General features: G+C 36.6%; 1 protein-coding gene across 3 annotated transcripts in view; it reads left to right on the forward strand.

The window, feature by feature from the left end:
* The window catches only part of Gpbp1 (GC-rich promoter binding protein 1), a 65,627-nt gene that overhangs the window by 30,049 nt on the left and 17,656 nt on the right, over positions 1 to 17,922 (forward strand). For 2 of the 3 annotated variants that reach the window (XM_057789663.1, XM_057789664.1), the window contains exons 4-7: positions 8,688 to 8,811; positions 8,943 to 9,166; positions 13,585 to 13,651; positions 14,621 to 14,680. In XM_057789663.1, coding sequence (XP_057645646.1) covers positions 8,688 to 8,811; positions 8,943 to 9,166; positions 13,585 to 13,651; positions 14,621 to 14,680 — 475 coding nt within the window. The remainder of the gene's footprint in view (positions 1 to 8,687; positions 8,812 to 8,942; positions 9,167 to 13,584; positions 13,652 to 14,620; positions 14,681 to 17,922) is intronic. The other variant, XM_057789665.1, reaches the window with a different exon arrangement.

Genomic DNA, 17,922 nt, shown 5'->3' on the forward strand with positions numbered 1-17,922 from the left:
CACCCCAGACTTTAGGCCTAGCAAACACTAAGCTGTTTTTTTTGGCTTTTTTTTTTTTTATTTTTTTTTTTAAGATAGAAAGGGTCTTTTATAGCCCAGAGTGACCTTCAAATCTCTGTAGTGGAGTATGACCTTTGAACTTTTGAACCTACTTCCAACTACAAGTTCTGGGACATCAGGCGTGTGGTGGTGCACCGTGCTCTTCATTTTGGGACAGAATCTCACCAAGTTGCCCAGGCTAGATTTAAATGTTCCCTTGAATTTGTGTGATCTTCCTGTTTCAGCTCTCCAGTAGCTGATCTTACAGGCTCTTGACACCTAAGCCCAGCTCCAAACATGTTACTTCTTGAGTGGTCATCAATCTGAGTGGTTATTAATCTGAATTCTTAAGATTTGAGTTTTTGTTTTGTTTTTTGTCTTACGGTAAAGCAGTGGTTCTCAACCTTCCTAATACAGTTCCTTGTGTTGTGATAACCCCAACCATGATTTTTTTTCCATTACTACCTCATAACTGTAATTGTGCTACTGTTAAGAATTGTAAATATTTTTTTGAGAACCAGTGCCCTAAAGAGACAACTTCAAGCTCGTGCTTTTTGGGATGTGAGATATATACACACATACATACAATACAATATAGTAATTTATTATAATAATAATAATATTCTTTTTGGAGACAGGGTCTTTATGTAGCCCTGGCTGTTTTGGAACTCATTGTGTAAACCAAGCTGACTTTGGACCTTAAACTCACAGAGATCTGCCTGCCTCTACCTGTGCCACTACTCCTGGCTCTCTGATGATTTCTTTTTCTTTTCTTAACTTTCTTTTTTTTTTTTTTTAAATATAACCTTGCAGCTTAGTTTTTCATCCTAAAAATCGCCAGTCTTTTGTTTGTAATTAACTGCTTGTTCTCTGAGACTTTGTATCATGCATGTCTCCGCCTTGAATCTTGTCTTAAATAAATGGAACAAACATTTATTTAGGATAAAGCATTCTTGTGTTCAGTATAATGATAGTCAGTTTTTGTTTGGAATGATGTACAGATAGATGAATTCAGGGTGATAATGTTATAACTGCAGTTATATGCCTTTCTGAGACATGTAGAATTTTAGCCCCATCATGTGGTCAAAATATAAACTACATGCATTTTACTACACCTGTACCTTAGGGCAGTTTACATAGTGTTTTTGCATATGTATAGATCTAAATAAATAATTTTAATTTGCCTTTGTGTACTAGTACAGGACTTCTGTAGCTCTTCTGTTCTCCCTCTCTCCTCTTTCTTCTCTCTCTCTCTCTCTCTCTCTCTCTCTCTCTCTCTCTCTCTCTCTCTCCTTTTGGGTTTTCAAGATGGGGGTTTCTCCGTGTAGCTTTGGAGCCTGTCCTAGAACCTACCCAGCTTCTCTTCTTGTTTTAACCCATTGCTTTAAATTTTTTTCTGAATTAATCCAATAAATTTTTTTTTTTTTTTTTTTTGGTTTTTCGAGACAGGGTTTCTCTGTGGTTTTGGAGCCTGTCCTGGAACTAGCTCTTGTAGTCCAGGCTGGTCTCGAACTCACAGAGATCCGCCTGCCTCTGCCTCCCGAGTGCTGGGATTAAAGGCGTGCGCCACCACCGCCCGGCTCCAATAAAATTTTTAAAACAATTTTTGTTTATGAGTATTTAGATTTCATTTAAGTTCCTGTACCTTGTGCATGCATGATACCCAGAGGCCAGTAGAGGGGTGTCTATCCTCTAAAACTGGAGTTACTGATGATTGTGAGCTACTATGTGGCTCTTCTGGAAGAGCAGCAGGTACTCTTAACTATTAAGCGCTGTCTCCTCCCACCCCCTGCCCCTGTTTGTGTGTGTTTCTTTTCTCAGCATTGTGTACCTGGAGGTCAGAGGACAATTTGTGGATTTGTGTTTTCTCTCTCTAAAAGATTTATTTATTTATTATGTATGTAGTGTTCTGCCTGCATGTATGCCTGCAGGCGGGAAGAGGCACCAGATCTCATTTTAGATGATTGTGAGCCACCATGTGGTTGCTGGGAATTGAACTCAGGACCTCTAGAAGAGTAGCCATCTTTTCAGCCTGGATTTGTTTTCTCTTACTCTGTAGATTCCAAGGACTCACTCAGATTTTCAGTATTGACAAGTAAGCATCTTCACCCATTTGACTAAGCTGGATGTGGTTTGCAGTAAAAGTAGCATTTTGGATAAGATGTAGTGGTACATGCTTTTAATTTTAGCACTTAAGAAGTAGAGGCAGGTGTGAATCTATGAGTTTGAGGCCAGTATGGTCTACATACCCCAAGTTGTGCTCCAGTTCAGTTTGGGGATTAGTGAGACTTTCTCAAACCTTAACAAAAACCCGAAGTATTTTGGGCTGGACAGATAAGATGGCTCTAGGTAAGACTTGCCATGGAAATATGAGGACACGAGTTTCATTCCTGAACTCACATTTAAAAAAAGGAAAAGATTGGTCTGTGCTTTAATCTCAGTTCTGGGCCTGGTGAGACATGTGCCTGGATTCCTAGGATACAGTGAGTTAGCCCAGCATAATTGGTAAAAGGCCAGTCCTGTCTCAGTTTTTTAATGTAGAAGAGACAAGTAATTCTTTAATGTAGAAGAGACAAATATGGAGGCCCTAGTGTGTTCCTGGCTGCCCGGCAGCTCAGACCTGAAGTAACTACACAGAAACCATTAATTAAATCACTGATTGGCCCATTAGCTCCACCTTTTTATTGGCTAGCACTTACATATTAATTTAACCCATTTCTAGTAATCTTTGTATTGCCATGTGGCTGTGGTTTACTGGGTAAAGTTCCCGGTGGCCGGCTTCGGCGGGGCTACATAGCTTCTCTCTCTCTTTCTTTCTCCCAGCATTCAGTTTAGTTTTCCCTGCCTACCTCTATTCCCTGTGCATGCCCAAGACAGTTTCTTTATTAACCAATGGTATTCACAGCATACAGAGGGGAATCCAACGTCATAATCCCTGTGAACAGGCTACTGTAGCTTTCATTGTGTTAGAAAAAAGAAGATCTCAGCTGGTGGTGGTGTGCGCCTTTAATCCCAGCACTTCGGAGGTAGGCAGGCAGATCTCTGTGAGTTCAATGCCAGTCTGGTCTACACAATGAGTTCTACATCAGTTAGGGTTAAACAGGGAAACCTTGTCTTGAAAAAAACAACAAAAAACACTGCTAAGAGTGCAGTGTTGAAAGGGTGGATAAGCTAACTAGAGGTGTAATTTGGTGATTGACCTTTTTCCTAGTATGCAAGAAGGGGTGGCAGAAAGGCATGTTGGTTGTAGAAAATTAAAACAAAATAATATAAATACTATGATGGAATTCTACTAGAGGTGACTTACCACATATTTGTATTTTAGTATTCTTCTGTGTCTATTGAGTATTATTATCACTTTGAATTTTTTTTTTTGTGTGTGTGTGTGTTAATTAAATACAAGATCTCTCTGTATCTCTTAGACTGGCTTCAAATTTCCTTTGTTAGTCCAGCTTGGTTTGTATCTGAGGCTGGTTTTAATCTCCCAGCATGGTCTGTTACTCTGTGTCAGCCTGGTCATTTATTCTTTCATGGCAACAATTAAAAAGCAGTGGTTATAGTAAGACTATTTTAAAACAGTATAAGCTTGCATTGAAAATACATCCTAATTGCACCTTTTGTAGGATAAGCTGATCCCAAAATTCATTCAGACTGTTTGATAGAGTTCATTGAACTATCTTTGTGGGACATATGTATTATGTAGCCCCCCCCCCCCCGGGTGTTTGTATAAACTCTTTTATTGAGGTATTCTAGTTTTCAGAGAAAATAGAAGAAAAAAATACTATTTGTTTTGTTTTGGAAGACAGGATGACCTCAAACTCTTTGTAGCTGAGGAGATGATCTTTATTTTCTCTGACCTTCTTCCTCCATCTCCCGTGTCTTGGGACTATAAGCATGCTTTTCTGTACCCATTTTGGGCATGCTAGGGATCAAATATGTTGATAGGCAAGTAAGTACTCTACCACCTGAGTCATACCCCCAGTTCCTAGTTCTAGGAATTAAAAGAATTTCCTCTCACATTTCTTTAATGAGCCATTGGTCCTTTAGTAGTAGTGTTTAGTCTCCAAGAATTTGTGATTTTTTTTTTTAATTTATTTATTATGTATATATAGTGTTCTGGGCACCAGATCTCATTATAGATGGGTGTGAGCCATCATGTGGTTGCTGGGAATTGAACTCAGGACCTGAGGAACATCAGTCAGGTCTCTTAACCTCTGAGCTATCTCTCCAGCCCGAATTTGTGTTTTTTAAATTAGTTTTATTGATTTCTAATTTTAGTCTATTGTGGTCAGCTAGAATATAGTTAATTATTTTGATCTTTTTCTTGTATTTAAGACTTTTTGTGCCCTACGATATGGTATGTCTTAGGCTGCTGAAAGGATTGCATTTTTCAGTGTTTAGGTAGTCTGTAGAATTCCTTTTATAAATAGGGAAACAGGTTGGGAAAAGAAATAATTTTTCGCCGGGCGGTGGTGGCGCACGCCTTTAATCCCAGCACTTGGGAGGCAGAGGCAGGCGGATCTCTGTGAGTTCGAGACCAGCCTGGTCTACAAGAGCTAGTTCCAGGACAGGCTCCAAAGCCACAGAGAAACCCTGTCTCGAAAAACCAAAAAAAAAAAAAAGAAATAATTTTTCCTAAAGTATTAGAGTTGCATAAGTTCTTGTAAATACTTCATTTTAAGATTTATCCTTTTTTTTTTTTAAAAAAAAATCAATGTGGTAATGCCTTTAATCCCAGCACTCAGGAAGCTGATACAGGTGGATCTGTGAGTTCCAGGACAGCCAGGACTACACAGAGAAGCTCTGTCTCTAAAACAAAACAAAGGATTTGACCTTTTGATGGGGTGGTTCTGGAGTCTGAAATCATATGCATGCTAAGAAAGTACTCTTCAGTAATTGAGACAGTCTTGTTTTTATGTTCTGAAAAATATTATACAAAAGGTGTAATAGTAAGGCTGTTAGTTCATTCCTGTCCGCTCAGCTTCGAAATAATCACACAGAAACAATATTATTTGCAATACTGTTTGGCCAGTGGCTTAAGCGTATTTCTGGCTAACTTGTATCTTAAATTAACCCACCTCTATTAATCTGTTTATCACCATGAGATTGTGGCTTACTGGATAAAGTTCCGGTGTCTGTCTCCAGTGGGGCTATATGGCTTCTCACTGACTCTGCCTTCTTTGTCCCAGCATTCAGTTTAGTTTTCCCCTCATAGCTAAGGTCTGCCTTGCTATAGGCCAAAGCAGTTTCTTTATTCATTAACCAATAAAAGCAACACAAAGACAGAAGGACCTTCCACACCAAAAAGGTTTTAATGAAATTTGTAAGCTTACAGTCACCTATATGGTCATGTCCTAAACATTTTGCCTCATTTTGGAAATAGAACGTTACCTATACAGCCACCATGTCGATACTATTTACTTATTCAGTTTGAGGTCAGCCTGATCTACAGAGTGAGTTCTAAGTCAGCTAGGGATTGCTATACAAAGAAAACCTGTCTGAGAGGGGAAGAAGGAGGGAGAAGGTGGTGGAGAGGGAGAGTAAGAAAATGAGGGGAAGGAGAGCAATAAAAGGAGGGGTGGGGAACAGAAGCAAGAACAAGTCATAGAGTCTGGACGATGAAAATCATACTGAAGTGGATGACATTGGAGTTTGCTACTATGTTGGGCATAAAGGTTCCAGAGATTGGAGGGCTCCGCTGATTACTGTCTTCCCCACACCCCAAGACAAGAGTTATTTTCATGTTTATAGCTTTATAATAGCCAAAATCCATTAATTGCTTAATTGTGTATTGAGAAACAGAGCCGGGCGGTGGTGGTGCGCGCCTTTAATCCCAGCACTCGGGAGGCAGAGGCAGGCGGATCTCTGTGAGTTCGAGGCCAGCCTGGTCTACAAGAGCTAGTTCCAGGACAGGAACCAAAAGCTACCGAGAAACCCTGTCTCGAAAATTCAAAAAAAAAAAAAAAAAAAAAAAAGATTGAAAAACAGCAAGGTTGAATTATGATGTATATTAATGCCTCTGATTTGGTTTATTTTCTGCCTAAAGTGCAGTTACTCTAACAAAGCCTCCCTTCTTTTGTTCAGATATGTGTGAATAATAACTGATGATAACAACTTGCTTTTAGAATCTTAGTGAATATTGAAGTCACAAAAAGTCATGATAATGTTGGAATTTAGAAACTCCAAATGCAGAAAAAGAATTTCTCTGAAAGTAGGTAGAGGGTAATGTTATTTTAAATTCTTTCAGGTTTTTAGGTCTGTAATATTTCCATATGAGTCCATGTACTCTTCAAATTTGGAATGATATGAATATTTATTTGTATTTTTTTTTCTTTTTCTCTCTTTTTTTTTTGTTTTTTTCGAGACAGGGTTTTGGAGCCTGTCCTGGAACTAGCTCTTGTAGACCAGGCTGGTCTCGAACTCACAGAGATCCGCCTGCCTCTGCCTCCCCGAGTGCTGGCATTAAAGGCGTGCGCCACCACCGCCCGGCATTATTTGTATTTTTTTATACACTAATAATTAGAAATTGACCATGTTACTTTTCCTAACTAGTTTGCTATGCTAAAGCATTGTTAAATTGCATGGAACCTGTTACCAACTAATTTTGTCATGTTTGCAAGTAACTTTATTCTGTAAAAATGTTGCTGTGAAGTAAAAGAATGGATAGAATTGTATACCTGTTTCCAGATTACCACTTTTACTTTATGATAAAGCATGAACAGATTTTAGACCTTGCCTGTAACCTGTAAAATACTGGTTCTTTTGTCACTTACACCTTTGAGTATTTAACTTAGTTCTTTTTTTTTTTTTTAACTTAGTTCTTTAATGGAAGTAGGAGTTCAGAAGTAAGAACGCTAAAAGACGAGAGGGGGGAGGGAGGGGGGGAAGAGGGAGAGAGAGGGAGAGGTTGTCAGAATTTTCTGGTTCCCTTCTTATTACCTAATGTCAAGAAAATGTGGTTGATCATGCAGTTAATACCTCCTCTCTGTAAACTGTGTTTACTTATAGGTTAGGCTCTTGTTTGCATTAATTGTAAAAATAATGTATTATTTGAATATGGCAACTGGCCAATTCGTCATAACTTTGTGGACATATCTGTATATACTTTTACCAGCCATATATAGAATGCCATCTTTATCACTGAATTTTGTCTCTTTTAGTTTCACTCAATGTACAAAAATACTTTTCTGTTCTTGCCTTTTTGTTGCATTTCTCTCCTTTATTTTGGTTTATAGTTTGTGGGAAACGTTCCCTCATGGCAGTAGGAGTTGGAGACAGGCTGATAATATTCCATGGGCAGACAGGAAGCAGAGAGTGAAGTAGAATTCTGCTTTGAAATCTAAAGTGGGTTTTGTCCTCTCCATCCTCTAGGCTTACCTCTTTAAGGTTCCACAACCTTCCAAACAGTGCCACCAACTGGCGATTTAAGTGACCAAACACATTAACGCTCAGCATTCCACTTAACTGTGCACAGGCTGTAGCCATTTCATAATGCAAAATGCATTTGTTTTCACTTTGCAGAGTTCCCACAATCTTTAACAGGCCCAACACTATTCAGAAACTCACTGTCTCTTCTGAGACTCCAGGCAGTCTCCTTTTTTTTTTTTTTGGTTTTTCGAGACAGGGTTTCTCTGTAGCTTTGGTGCCCGTCCCGGAACTAGCTCTTGTAGACCAGGCTGGCCTTGAACTCCCAGAGATCCGCCTGCCTCTGCCTCCCGAGTGCTGGGATTAAAGGCGTGCGCCACTACGGCCCGGCAAGGCAGTCTCCCTTTAAAATAATCAAGCTTAATATTTCAGTATGTAATAGCACAGAGAAGCATCGGAGACATTAGGCCTACCAGCCAAAAATCAGACCAAAGCCAGCTCCAAACCACAAGGACAATCCTGCAACTCTTGTGTTCAGCATCTGGGGCTTAGGGCACATCTGGACTCTAAAGGGAGCAAGTAGTTGCTCCAGCTTTCCCCTATTCCTTTTAGTTCTTCATATTTCTAAGAGTAGCTTTTTGTAACCTTTACTTACTTTTCCACATAAGAATAGCCTTATTTGTGTTGTTTCATTTAGCTCTTTGTTCATGGATTTTTTTCTGATGACACATGAAGTAAAAATTTTTGTAATTGATGAGAATTTTGATGATGATTATCATTCATGTATATATATTAAATAAACATAAATAACCTTGCACTGTATAGTTATGATTTTTGAAATGGGTTACTCTGTAAACTTTCCTTTTTTTCTTTTCACATTTAACTACATTATGAAGGGCCTAGGAAACTTAAATGTTTCACACTTAACAATAGAAGAAAACAGAATTAAAATGTTAACATCAAATAGAGTGTGGTATACAGAATTTTATACCTTGTTAAAGTGAGTCACATTTTAACTTGGTTTTCTTGGTGTTTTATTGCTACTTTTGCTGTTACTATTATTGGAGAAATAGGTGTAGTTCATGAATTCTTTCAGAAGAGTATGCTTTTTCTTTTTTTAAGCAGAAGAAAAGAGACTAACAGTGGTTAATTTCATGCATATATCAAAAGCTTGGAAATAACTTCACGTATTCTTAACCATTTAAACTCCTAGAAATATGTTGGTGTGCTGCTGGTTTTAAAGTTAAATTTAGACGTAATAAATGTGTTTGTATTTATTTCAGTCATCACTGAATTTTGAGAAGCATTCTGAAAATTTTTCATGGACAGAAAATCGTTACGATGTGAGTCGTCGACGACACAACTCTTCAGATGGCTTTGATTCTGGTATTGGACGTCCTAACGGAGGTAACATTTGCTAAGGAATGGTAGAATTTGTGATAGTTTTTTAAATAATCTTTTAGGATGTTTTGATTGCTATTCAGTCACTAAGTATAACTATCTTTGAATTTATATTACTTTACTGTTATCAAATAAAGGTAATTTTGGGAGGAAAGAAAAAAATGGATGGCGTACGCATGGCAGAAATGGTACAGAAAACATAAATCATCGAGGGGGATACCATGGTGGAAATTCCCGTTCTCGTAGCAGTATTTTCCATTCTGGAAAAAGCCAAGGACTCCATGAAAACAACACCCCTGACAATGAAACTGGGAGGAAAGAAGACAAAAGAGAACGCAGACAGTTTGAGGCTGAGGATTTTGTAAGTTTCTCATCACTTTCATACAAATGATGTTTTGTGCAAGTGCCATTTCAGCATCAGGGCACTTCTAGGTTTTTGTTGTTGTTGTTTTTGTATTAGTACAGGTAATTTTCATTTGATCTTTATTTTTTTAATTTTGTTTTTGTTTTTTCGAGACAGGGTTTCTCTGTGGTTTTGGAGCCTGTCCTGGAACTAGCTCTGTAGACCAGGCTGGTCTCGAACTCACAGAGATCCGTTTGCCTCTGCCTCCCAAGTGCTGGGATTAAAGGTGTGCGCCACTTACAGGTAATTTTCTGTAGGATCATCCTAACAGGTGCTTGTCCAGTGTGGGTGTTTTGTATTGAGTCAGGGTTTCATTATTCAGCCCAGGCAGAGTTGAGCTACTTTATTTTAAAGTTATCTACTCTATTTTAAAACTATACAGAATCACACCTTTTTAAAAATTACCTTTTAGTTTTGTTTGTGTGCTTTTATGTGTGTTGGTGTAGGCCACAGTGTGTTGTAGAGGTTAAGATATGTTGACTTTTTGTTTTATTGAGACTGGGTCTCATTTTGTAGCCCTGAACTTCCTGGAACTTACTATGTTGACCAGGGTGCCAGTTTCAGAGAATTAAAAGGGGCAAGACTCATTCTGAATTTGGACATTGTGGGCTTGGGGTTCAAATGGAATAAAAGGAGTTACTCCCTTTTTTTTGTTTCCTGCTTCCATGATCTTAATTTCACTTTTGTACAGTGACTTTCCTACTCTAGTGAGCTGAGCTTTCTGAAAACATGCACTAAAATAAACATTTCCTCCTCTATGTTAATTTTCTAGGATATTTAGTCATGGCTACTAATATAATAAAAAATGCAAATATAATACCTTGACTGTGGAATTAATGAAAGAACGTATACAGTGTGCTAAACATTGTTCTTACTAATGTTTTGAGATATGGTTTCACCATCTAACTCTTAACTGCCCTAGAACTCACAGAATAGACCAGACTGGCCTTGAACTCACTGCCTGTCTGTACCTAGTTTCCACATGCTGACATTAAAAGCATAAGTTACCTCCAGAGAATAGCTACAGGGAGTTGTTTCTTTTTCTATAATATGTGTTCTGGTAATAGAACTCAGGTTTTTGAGTTTGAAGTCAGGCACCTTTGCCTCCTGAGCCGTCTCCCCTTGCCACTTTAAAGGGATATTTTTGGTGACCAGTTTTGTCCGTAAAACAATTCCCTTCCTCCTCCGTTCCCACCCTTTTCAGAATCTTTTGGCATATTTATGTTGTTTTCATTCCTTAAGAAAATTGAATACTTTCCCTTAGAACTAGTAGCCTCGTGAGTTCAGTGGCTTATTTACAAGTGCCTCATAATCTCTAATTTTCTCATGTGCACGCACGCACGCACGCACACACACACAGATACAGACACACAGTCTTGAAAAGGTATTTTGCTGAGATGGGGTTTTACTATGCTGCCCAGGCTTGTCTGGAACTTAGGGCTCATGTGATTCTCCTGAGTTAATGAAAACAAGATTTCATTTATTTTCTTGCTCCTTAATCTCAGTATGTGTCTTCTAAACAGTAAAACATTAAAGAAAAATGACCCAGTGACTGTCTTACTTTGGGTTTTGTTGTTGTGTTGTTTTGAGTTAAGGTTTGTGTAGCCTAGGCTGGCCCCACACTTACTATGTAGCTGAGGATATCTTTGTCTTCATTTCCCAAGTGTGCTTGGCTCTGATTCATTCCTGACAATTTAAAATTCATATGTTGTGTAAGTAGAGAATCAGCACTTTTCTTTTTATATATTATTACTACTGTTTCTTAGTATGTATTTGAGTTGCTGTATTTAGTCTTATTGCTGTTCATGGCATGCAGAATATATAGTTTAATATGACAGGCAGAATCTGTGTTCTCATTGAGCTATTCCTCGTGGGAAGACTCAATATCAAATGAAAAAAATAGCTTGTATTTTGCAGAGAATTTGAATAGGAAGTGACTGAGTAGTTACTTAGGTTAGGAAAGTCTAGAGAAGTTTCTTTTTAACATTGAATCTGGGACTTAATTGATCAGAAGGAACAAGCATTACCAGCACCTAAAAACTGGGAGTGCATGTAGCTCAGGGCTGGAACATGTGCTTTGTATGTTTAAGACCCTGGGTGCGATTCCCAGCACCACAAAAACTAAGACAACCTGGGAGGAAGAAAGGATGAATTTAGTGTAAAACATTTTAGTTCTTAAATTATTCCAGTGGAAGACTAGTGACAAAAAAGTAATGCTTTGTTTGAGTACTTTGATAACCAAAGACAAAGTATTTGGACAGTTTTGGTTGCATTTCCCGTAGCTCAAGGGAAAGAATTTGATGGATTGGGTTTAGGGCAAGGGAGTGGTTAGGGAAAATGAAGAGGAAATGATTTGTTTTAGGTGTTTGTATCAAGTAACATTGATCATTGCTGCATCTTAACCATTTGCATGGTCTGTTTTCCACTTGATGATCACCAGGTAATTTAACTTACATCATCAAACTGGGATAATATTGTACTCTCATGGTGAATTAAACAATGTAGTGAGGGGCTGGAGAGACAGCTCAGTAGTTATGAGCACTGACTGCTCTTCTAGAGGACTCGGGTTCAATTCCCAGAACCCACATGTCATCTCACAACTGTCTGTAACACCAAGATTTGGAATATATGCAAGCAAAATACCAGTGCACATAAAAATAAAAATGATTAGAGAATGAAACTCTAGTGAATTAAACACATCACATATTATAAGCTCCTTTAAAATTTTAAATTTTTTAATTTAGTATTATAATAAAATTATATCATTTCCCCCTTCTCATCCTCCCATGTAAACCACCTTCTCTTTTTATAAATTCATGGCTGTTTTGTTATTCATGTATGAGAGAGAGGGAGGGAGAGAAGAGGTTCCCTAGTATATAAATACATCCTGCTCTATCCATATATTGTTACCTGTACCATTAGTTTATCCAGTACTAAATGGCTAGCTCTGAACATATATATATTAAGCTCTTAATAAAACTAATGGCTGACAGGCATGGTGGCAGAGACAGACTGATTTCTGAGTTTGTGGCCAGCCAGGGATGCAGAATAAGACAGTGTTTCACGCCCCCCTCTCCAAAAAAAAGAAAACCACGCTACCCTAATTGCTGCTATTTTATTATCTCTCACTTTGAGTTCTAGGATAGTGGTTATCAGTTATTGTAACTTTAAGTCTGGAGTATAGACATAGTTTATAGTTAATATATAAACTATACAGATTATAGTAGTGTATAATATTAGCATGCAATTAAAAAAAGATATCTAGCCATTAAATAAGCTATTTCTCTTTCTTTAGTTGTTTTCTGTGAAAGAATTAGGTGTACGGGTTTGCATATATATTATGGGGTTTTATAGTAATGTTCCATGCCAACAATAATTCATTTCTGTGCTTAATTATAAAGTATTTGTACTTGGATTCATTTTGTTCATTATAAATGTTAAGTCTTCTTTAAGGAAATCAGGCTGTGTTACCAGGTAATATGAAAAATAACCTGGTATACTGTAAAGTTACTCTAAAGAAACTGTAAGTCTTAGGATTCTAGAGTAAACATCTACCAAGATTAGCTTTAGAATATCATTAATGCTCTTAATTCTTTTGAATAATCTTAGCACCCTTTGAAAAAAATTTCATACTTTGCTTTGGGAATGTGTGTTTGCTTTGTTTCTTTTTTGACATGGAAGTTACAGAAAAATAGCATACAGTTGTATTTAGTTCCTTCTGTTGTTTCTTTGAGACAGGCTATCCTGTAGCCCAGGCTATCCTCAGTCTCATTATGTATTCGGGATGACATTGTGAATTTTCTTGCCTCATCCTCCCGTTGATAAAAACACCTAATAGAATTGGTGAAGAGTATAATTTTCATCTCTTTTGTCATAATTGTATATTGCAAAAAGCATTATACTTCTGACTGGGGTTTTTCATTCGCTGCTGTCTTGCTCGACTTTGAACTAAAGCCATTGTTCTCTATCCTTTCTAAGAAGCAGCTACTCTAGGGGCCAGTAGATAGATACCTTGGCTCTGTGTTTTTTTGTCTTTTGGTAGATAGTGTTTATTATTTAACTAGGACTGGCATGTATTAGACCAGCACTTTACCAGTATGCTACATTTCTATCCTGTGTCTTTGTTGTTCACTTTATTCCAGATGCTCTCCTAATAGTTAGGTGAAGGTAAAGATTCTCTTTGTCTTCAACTAGCAGTGAGAATAAACAGTAGACATTTTGATGGTTAGCAGAGAAAATCGAAAGAAAGTTTATGGAGAATTAGTTATTATAACTAAGAGCTGATCATACATGTTATAAGATGTGTAACCATGCGTTTTCTTTAAAGGATTACACTTACATGCCTTGGTACATTTTTAAATTTAATTTTCTTTCAGCCATCTTTAAATCCTGAATATGAGAGAGAACCAAATCAGAATAAATCTTTAGCTGCGGGTGTATGGGGTAAGTACCTATTTTTTTTTTTTTTGAGGTACTGAATATATTGTATTTGTAGGTTGCCTCTTTACAAAAAGTATAAAATAGGGTATAGTAAAACTATTTAATAATAATTACATCTAATTTGCTAAGTTGCTGAAGTAATACCTTTAAAAGGAAGGAATTTGGGGTATAAATTTGAATTGAGACACTTAATTTGCACATGCTAGTGTCATTATGCTTTTTGAGAATGATTCTAGGTAAATGCAGTTTTGAGAGCAGCCTTGATAATCTCAAATAACTCAGTATATAGTTTAAATTTTTAGTTTTTTATAATTGAAATTTAACTGGGAAAATAAGTTTCTAGTAACACGAAGTTAATCTTTTTATGTATGAAAATGGTTTTGTGTAGACTGTTAAACTAATTGTATAGATTTTCCTTTGATTAGTCTATATTAGAAATTATTTGATATGATTTTTAAAGCTTAATGAGAGTTTCTGGTAAATAACTCCCTTTAAAACTGCTGAATTTAATTTGATAATATCTTACAGAAGAAATTGCACTCATCGTAAAAATTAGAAAGTTTTAAAAGAGTTAAGTGAAGTTTAAAATAATGGAAATTTTGTAAGATTTCTGAAAAATAAACTTGAATTTGATACCAAATTAAAAGTGCTATCCATTTTAAAACTTGTACACATGTTCAATTGTAATTTTTTAATTGAAAACCAACAGCCTACTAAACAAGGATTGTGGCTTATGATTGCATGCTAGTCCTAATGATAATGGCATTATTTTAAACTTTGCCACTTCCTGTGCTAGTCTTAACTGTATTTATGGGTTAAAACTGGAAAATTATTTTGCTTTCTTTTGATCTCCCTTTTTATTTAATGGCTTTTGAGGGTGGGGGAGGGGGTGGTCAGACATTTTTGTTAGAACCATGTGAATGGCATTGTTTTTTCTGTATTGCAAATTAGTATTTCTACCACTCTCCCCAGGCCTACACGCCCAGACACACACATACCCAACCAAAAAAATCTCCCAAGCTCCTCTCTTAGGTATGTTTCCTTATTATTCAGTTTTTCTGGGAACAACTGATTGCATAAGAATATAGAATCTCCTGAAAAGTGTTAAATAGAATTTCTAAGAAATTAGGAATAATTTGGATTTTAGTGGAATGAACGTAAATTTTAAAAGTCAAGAATATCAGCATTTGTCATATAAACTATAAGATACTAATGTGGTACTGTCCTTGATTGACTTATTCTTAGTAATGATTTAAAGACAAAGACAGTTTTGAAAAGTAGGCTAAAATGTATTAGTATAAAGATTTTGGTTCTCCTGTTTCAGAGTTGATTTAAGGATTTTGAATACTAGTGGAAAAGATTTAAAATGGGAGGTAAACTCTTTGATTTGTTTAGGTAAGATGTGTCTGCATTAAAACAAAGCAAAAGGTTAATTGTGGAATGGTTAATTACTAAATTTCTAGTACTTCTTGTAGGAATACAATGAAACGCTTCATTGTATCACACTGCACTATTCCTTTCTCATTTTACACCCTGGGTTCCCAAGTATGCTTTTCTTCATAGCAACATTTAGAATAGCTATGTTCCTGAGGAAGTTGAGAGGATTTTAGCAAAGACTTCAATAGAACTTTTCTAGTGATAGTTCCAGGTAAGCAAAAATTTGCTAACAAAACTTCAGTATACATAAAAAGAAAAAAAGGTTTGTTTCCCAAACTATGTATGACTTTGTCAATCATACTTGGGGCCTATTCTTAACATAATACTCCTATTAAAAAAAATGACTTGAGGGAAATTAATTAAGCCATTTAAAATAAAGTTATTACCTAAGTTTATTTTTATTTGGGATTTAGCTGGCCTTATTGGGAACACCTTCATCCAAGCTTTCTATATTCAGAACTTCCAAACTTTTTTGGTCTTAACCAGTTTACAGCTATTTGGTAGAAAAGATTAATAACTATTAAGTAATCTCTGTGTTCTTAATTACATAATGCCAAGATAGCAATTCAGGATACTTGGCAGTGTGTTACTAAGAATTTTTATTTGTTTTTGGTTTTTTTTTTCAAGACAGGGTTTCTCTGTAGCTTTGGTTCCTGTCCTGGAACTCCCTTTGTAGACCAGGCTGGCCTCGAACTCACAGAGATCCGCCTGCCTCTGCCTCCCGAGTGCTGGGATTAAAGGCGCGTGCCACCAACGCCCGGCTACTAAGAATTTTTAAATTATTGTGTTACTTTTTTTATTTGGAGGTTGAGGAACAAGGAAAAAGATGAGTGTTTATGTTTGTACCAGAAATTGAGGACACTGTCGACACATTTGCAATGTTTCAGAAGTACTAATGGACCGTGCTTTGTGCATATCACCAGGACTGTTTTAACTGTCAGTCCTTAAGATACGAAGTCATGCAACAATAATGTTTTACGTCATGTAGTCAACTTGTCAGCGTTCATATTTGTGTGTATTTGATAAAATGACGACCTTCTAGGTTTTGCTCATAGCTGATATAGATAGTACTTTTTAAGTATAAGATATATTATTGCCGGGCGGTGGTGGCACACGCCATTAATCCCAGCACTTGGGAGGCAGAGGCAGGCGGATCTCTGGGAGTTCGAGGCCAGCCTGGTCTACAAGAGCTAGTTCCAGGACAGGCTCCAAAGCCACAGAGAAACCCTGTCTCGAAAAATCCAAAAAAAAAAAAAGATATATTATTATTAAAATATTTTTGTTAGCATTCTAAACCTAAGCTTAACCCCCGTCGTTGTTTGTTAGCTAGTGAACTGTAACATAGCTAGCTTGAACCATACAGATTGAGAAATGAAATTGCACTAAACAGAGTATGATGTTTTGACAACCAGTGAAGTCTTTTTTTCTTTTTTTGAGAAACTGGATTAAGGGAGTATTGGGTATTGGCAATAGATCATTTTGCTTGAATGTTGAAATACATTTATTTACTATCTGTCTTGTGAAAAAACTGACCATTTTGCCATTGTAGGAAAAGGGGAAGGCAACAGTTTTAATACTGAGTGGGAGAAATTAATGGAATATGAGTAGAGAGTTTGAGGAAAATAAATCTTCAATCAGAAACATGACTTACTTTGGTGGGTATGATGGTATAGACTTATAATACTAATAGTTTGGAAGCACAAACAGAAAGAAGGGTAAAATTTAAAAAGGAAAGACATTTCAGTTACTTACCATAGGAGTTGTTTATATTTGCAAAGCTTTGCTACCCATTCACCTTGAGGCAGGGTCTTAATGAGCTTGAATTCTGATCTTCCAGCCTGTGTTTGCCAAGCTCTGGAATTGCGTGGCTTGTAAGGTATCTTTAAGCCTGTTCTTTATATGACTGAAGCAGGAGATATAGAGGAAAGACACTGTGTCTGTTGATAGTAATATAAAGTTAACAGTGTTAACTTGATTAAAACAACTGTAGATTAAAACAGATTTGTTATAAAGACATTCAAACAGTAAAAATCAGTGTCTTATATTTTTTTTCAAATAATGTTTAGCAGATTGTTTTTCTCTGTAAAAATAAGTGTTACAATAGGAAATTGAGTAATTGAAAACTATAGTGAAAGACAGTGAAAAAAGAGATTGAATCAGTGAATTGAGCTGTTCAGGCTCTCTAGCCAGGTCATCCTCAAATATTCAGTCTTCCTGTCTCATCTACCTGAGTTCTTTTTATTATCTTTAGCAATATTCTAATTTTTTTTTCCTGAAAAATTTAAGCCAGTTTTCATCCTACCAGTAACTTTGATTTAAGAAATTTAAAAACTGATTCTTGTGGGCTGGAGAGATGGCTCACCGGTTAAGAGTACTCACTGCCAGCCTCGGCCTCTTCCAAAGGTCCTGAGTTCAGTTCCCAGTGGTGGCTCACAACCATCTATAATGAGATCTGGTGCCCCTCTTCTGGCCTGCAGGCATACATGGAGGCAGAACACTGTATATAATTCTTTTATTGGTAGGTAGAAGAAAGGGTGTACATGATAAGACAGCAATAAAAAGTTACTTTATTGTAAGATGAGTTATTTAGGATACTAGAAGGAAATAATAATATGAATTTAAAACACATTACCTTTATAGTTTTAGAATAGAATTAACAGTTATTATTAACAAAGATCTGAGATAGTATTTGAATCTAAAAACTTACATACTTACAAAGATGTAAAAATTGAGAAATAGTCTAAAGAGATAAATAGTAAAATAATATTAAATGATTATGTTAAGTGTACATATTAGTTTGTCACTCCTTCCATTACTTGCAGGTCATTATTGTAGTA

Source organism: Chionomys nivalis, chromosome 15, assembly GCF_950005125.1.
Source record: "Chionomys nivalis chromosome 15, mChiNiv1.1, whole genome shotgun sequence".
NCBI lineage: Eukaryota > Metazoa > Chordata > Mammalia > Rodentia > Cricetidae > Chionomys > Chionomys nivalis.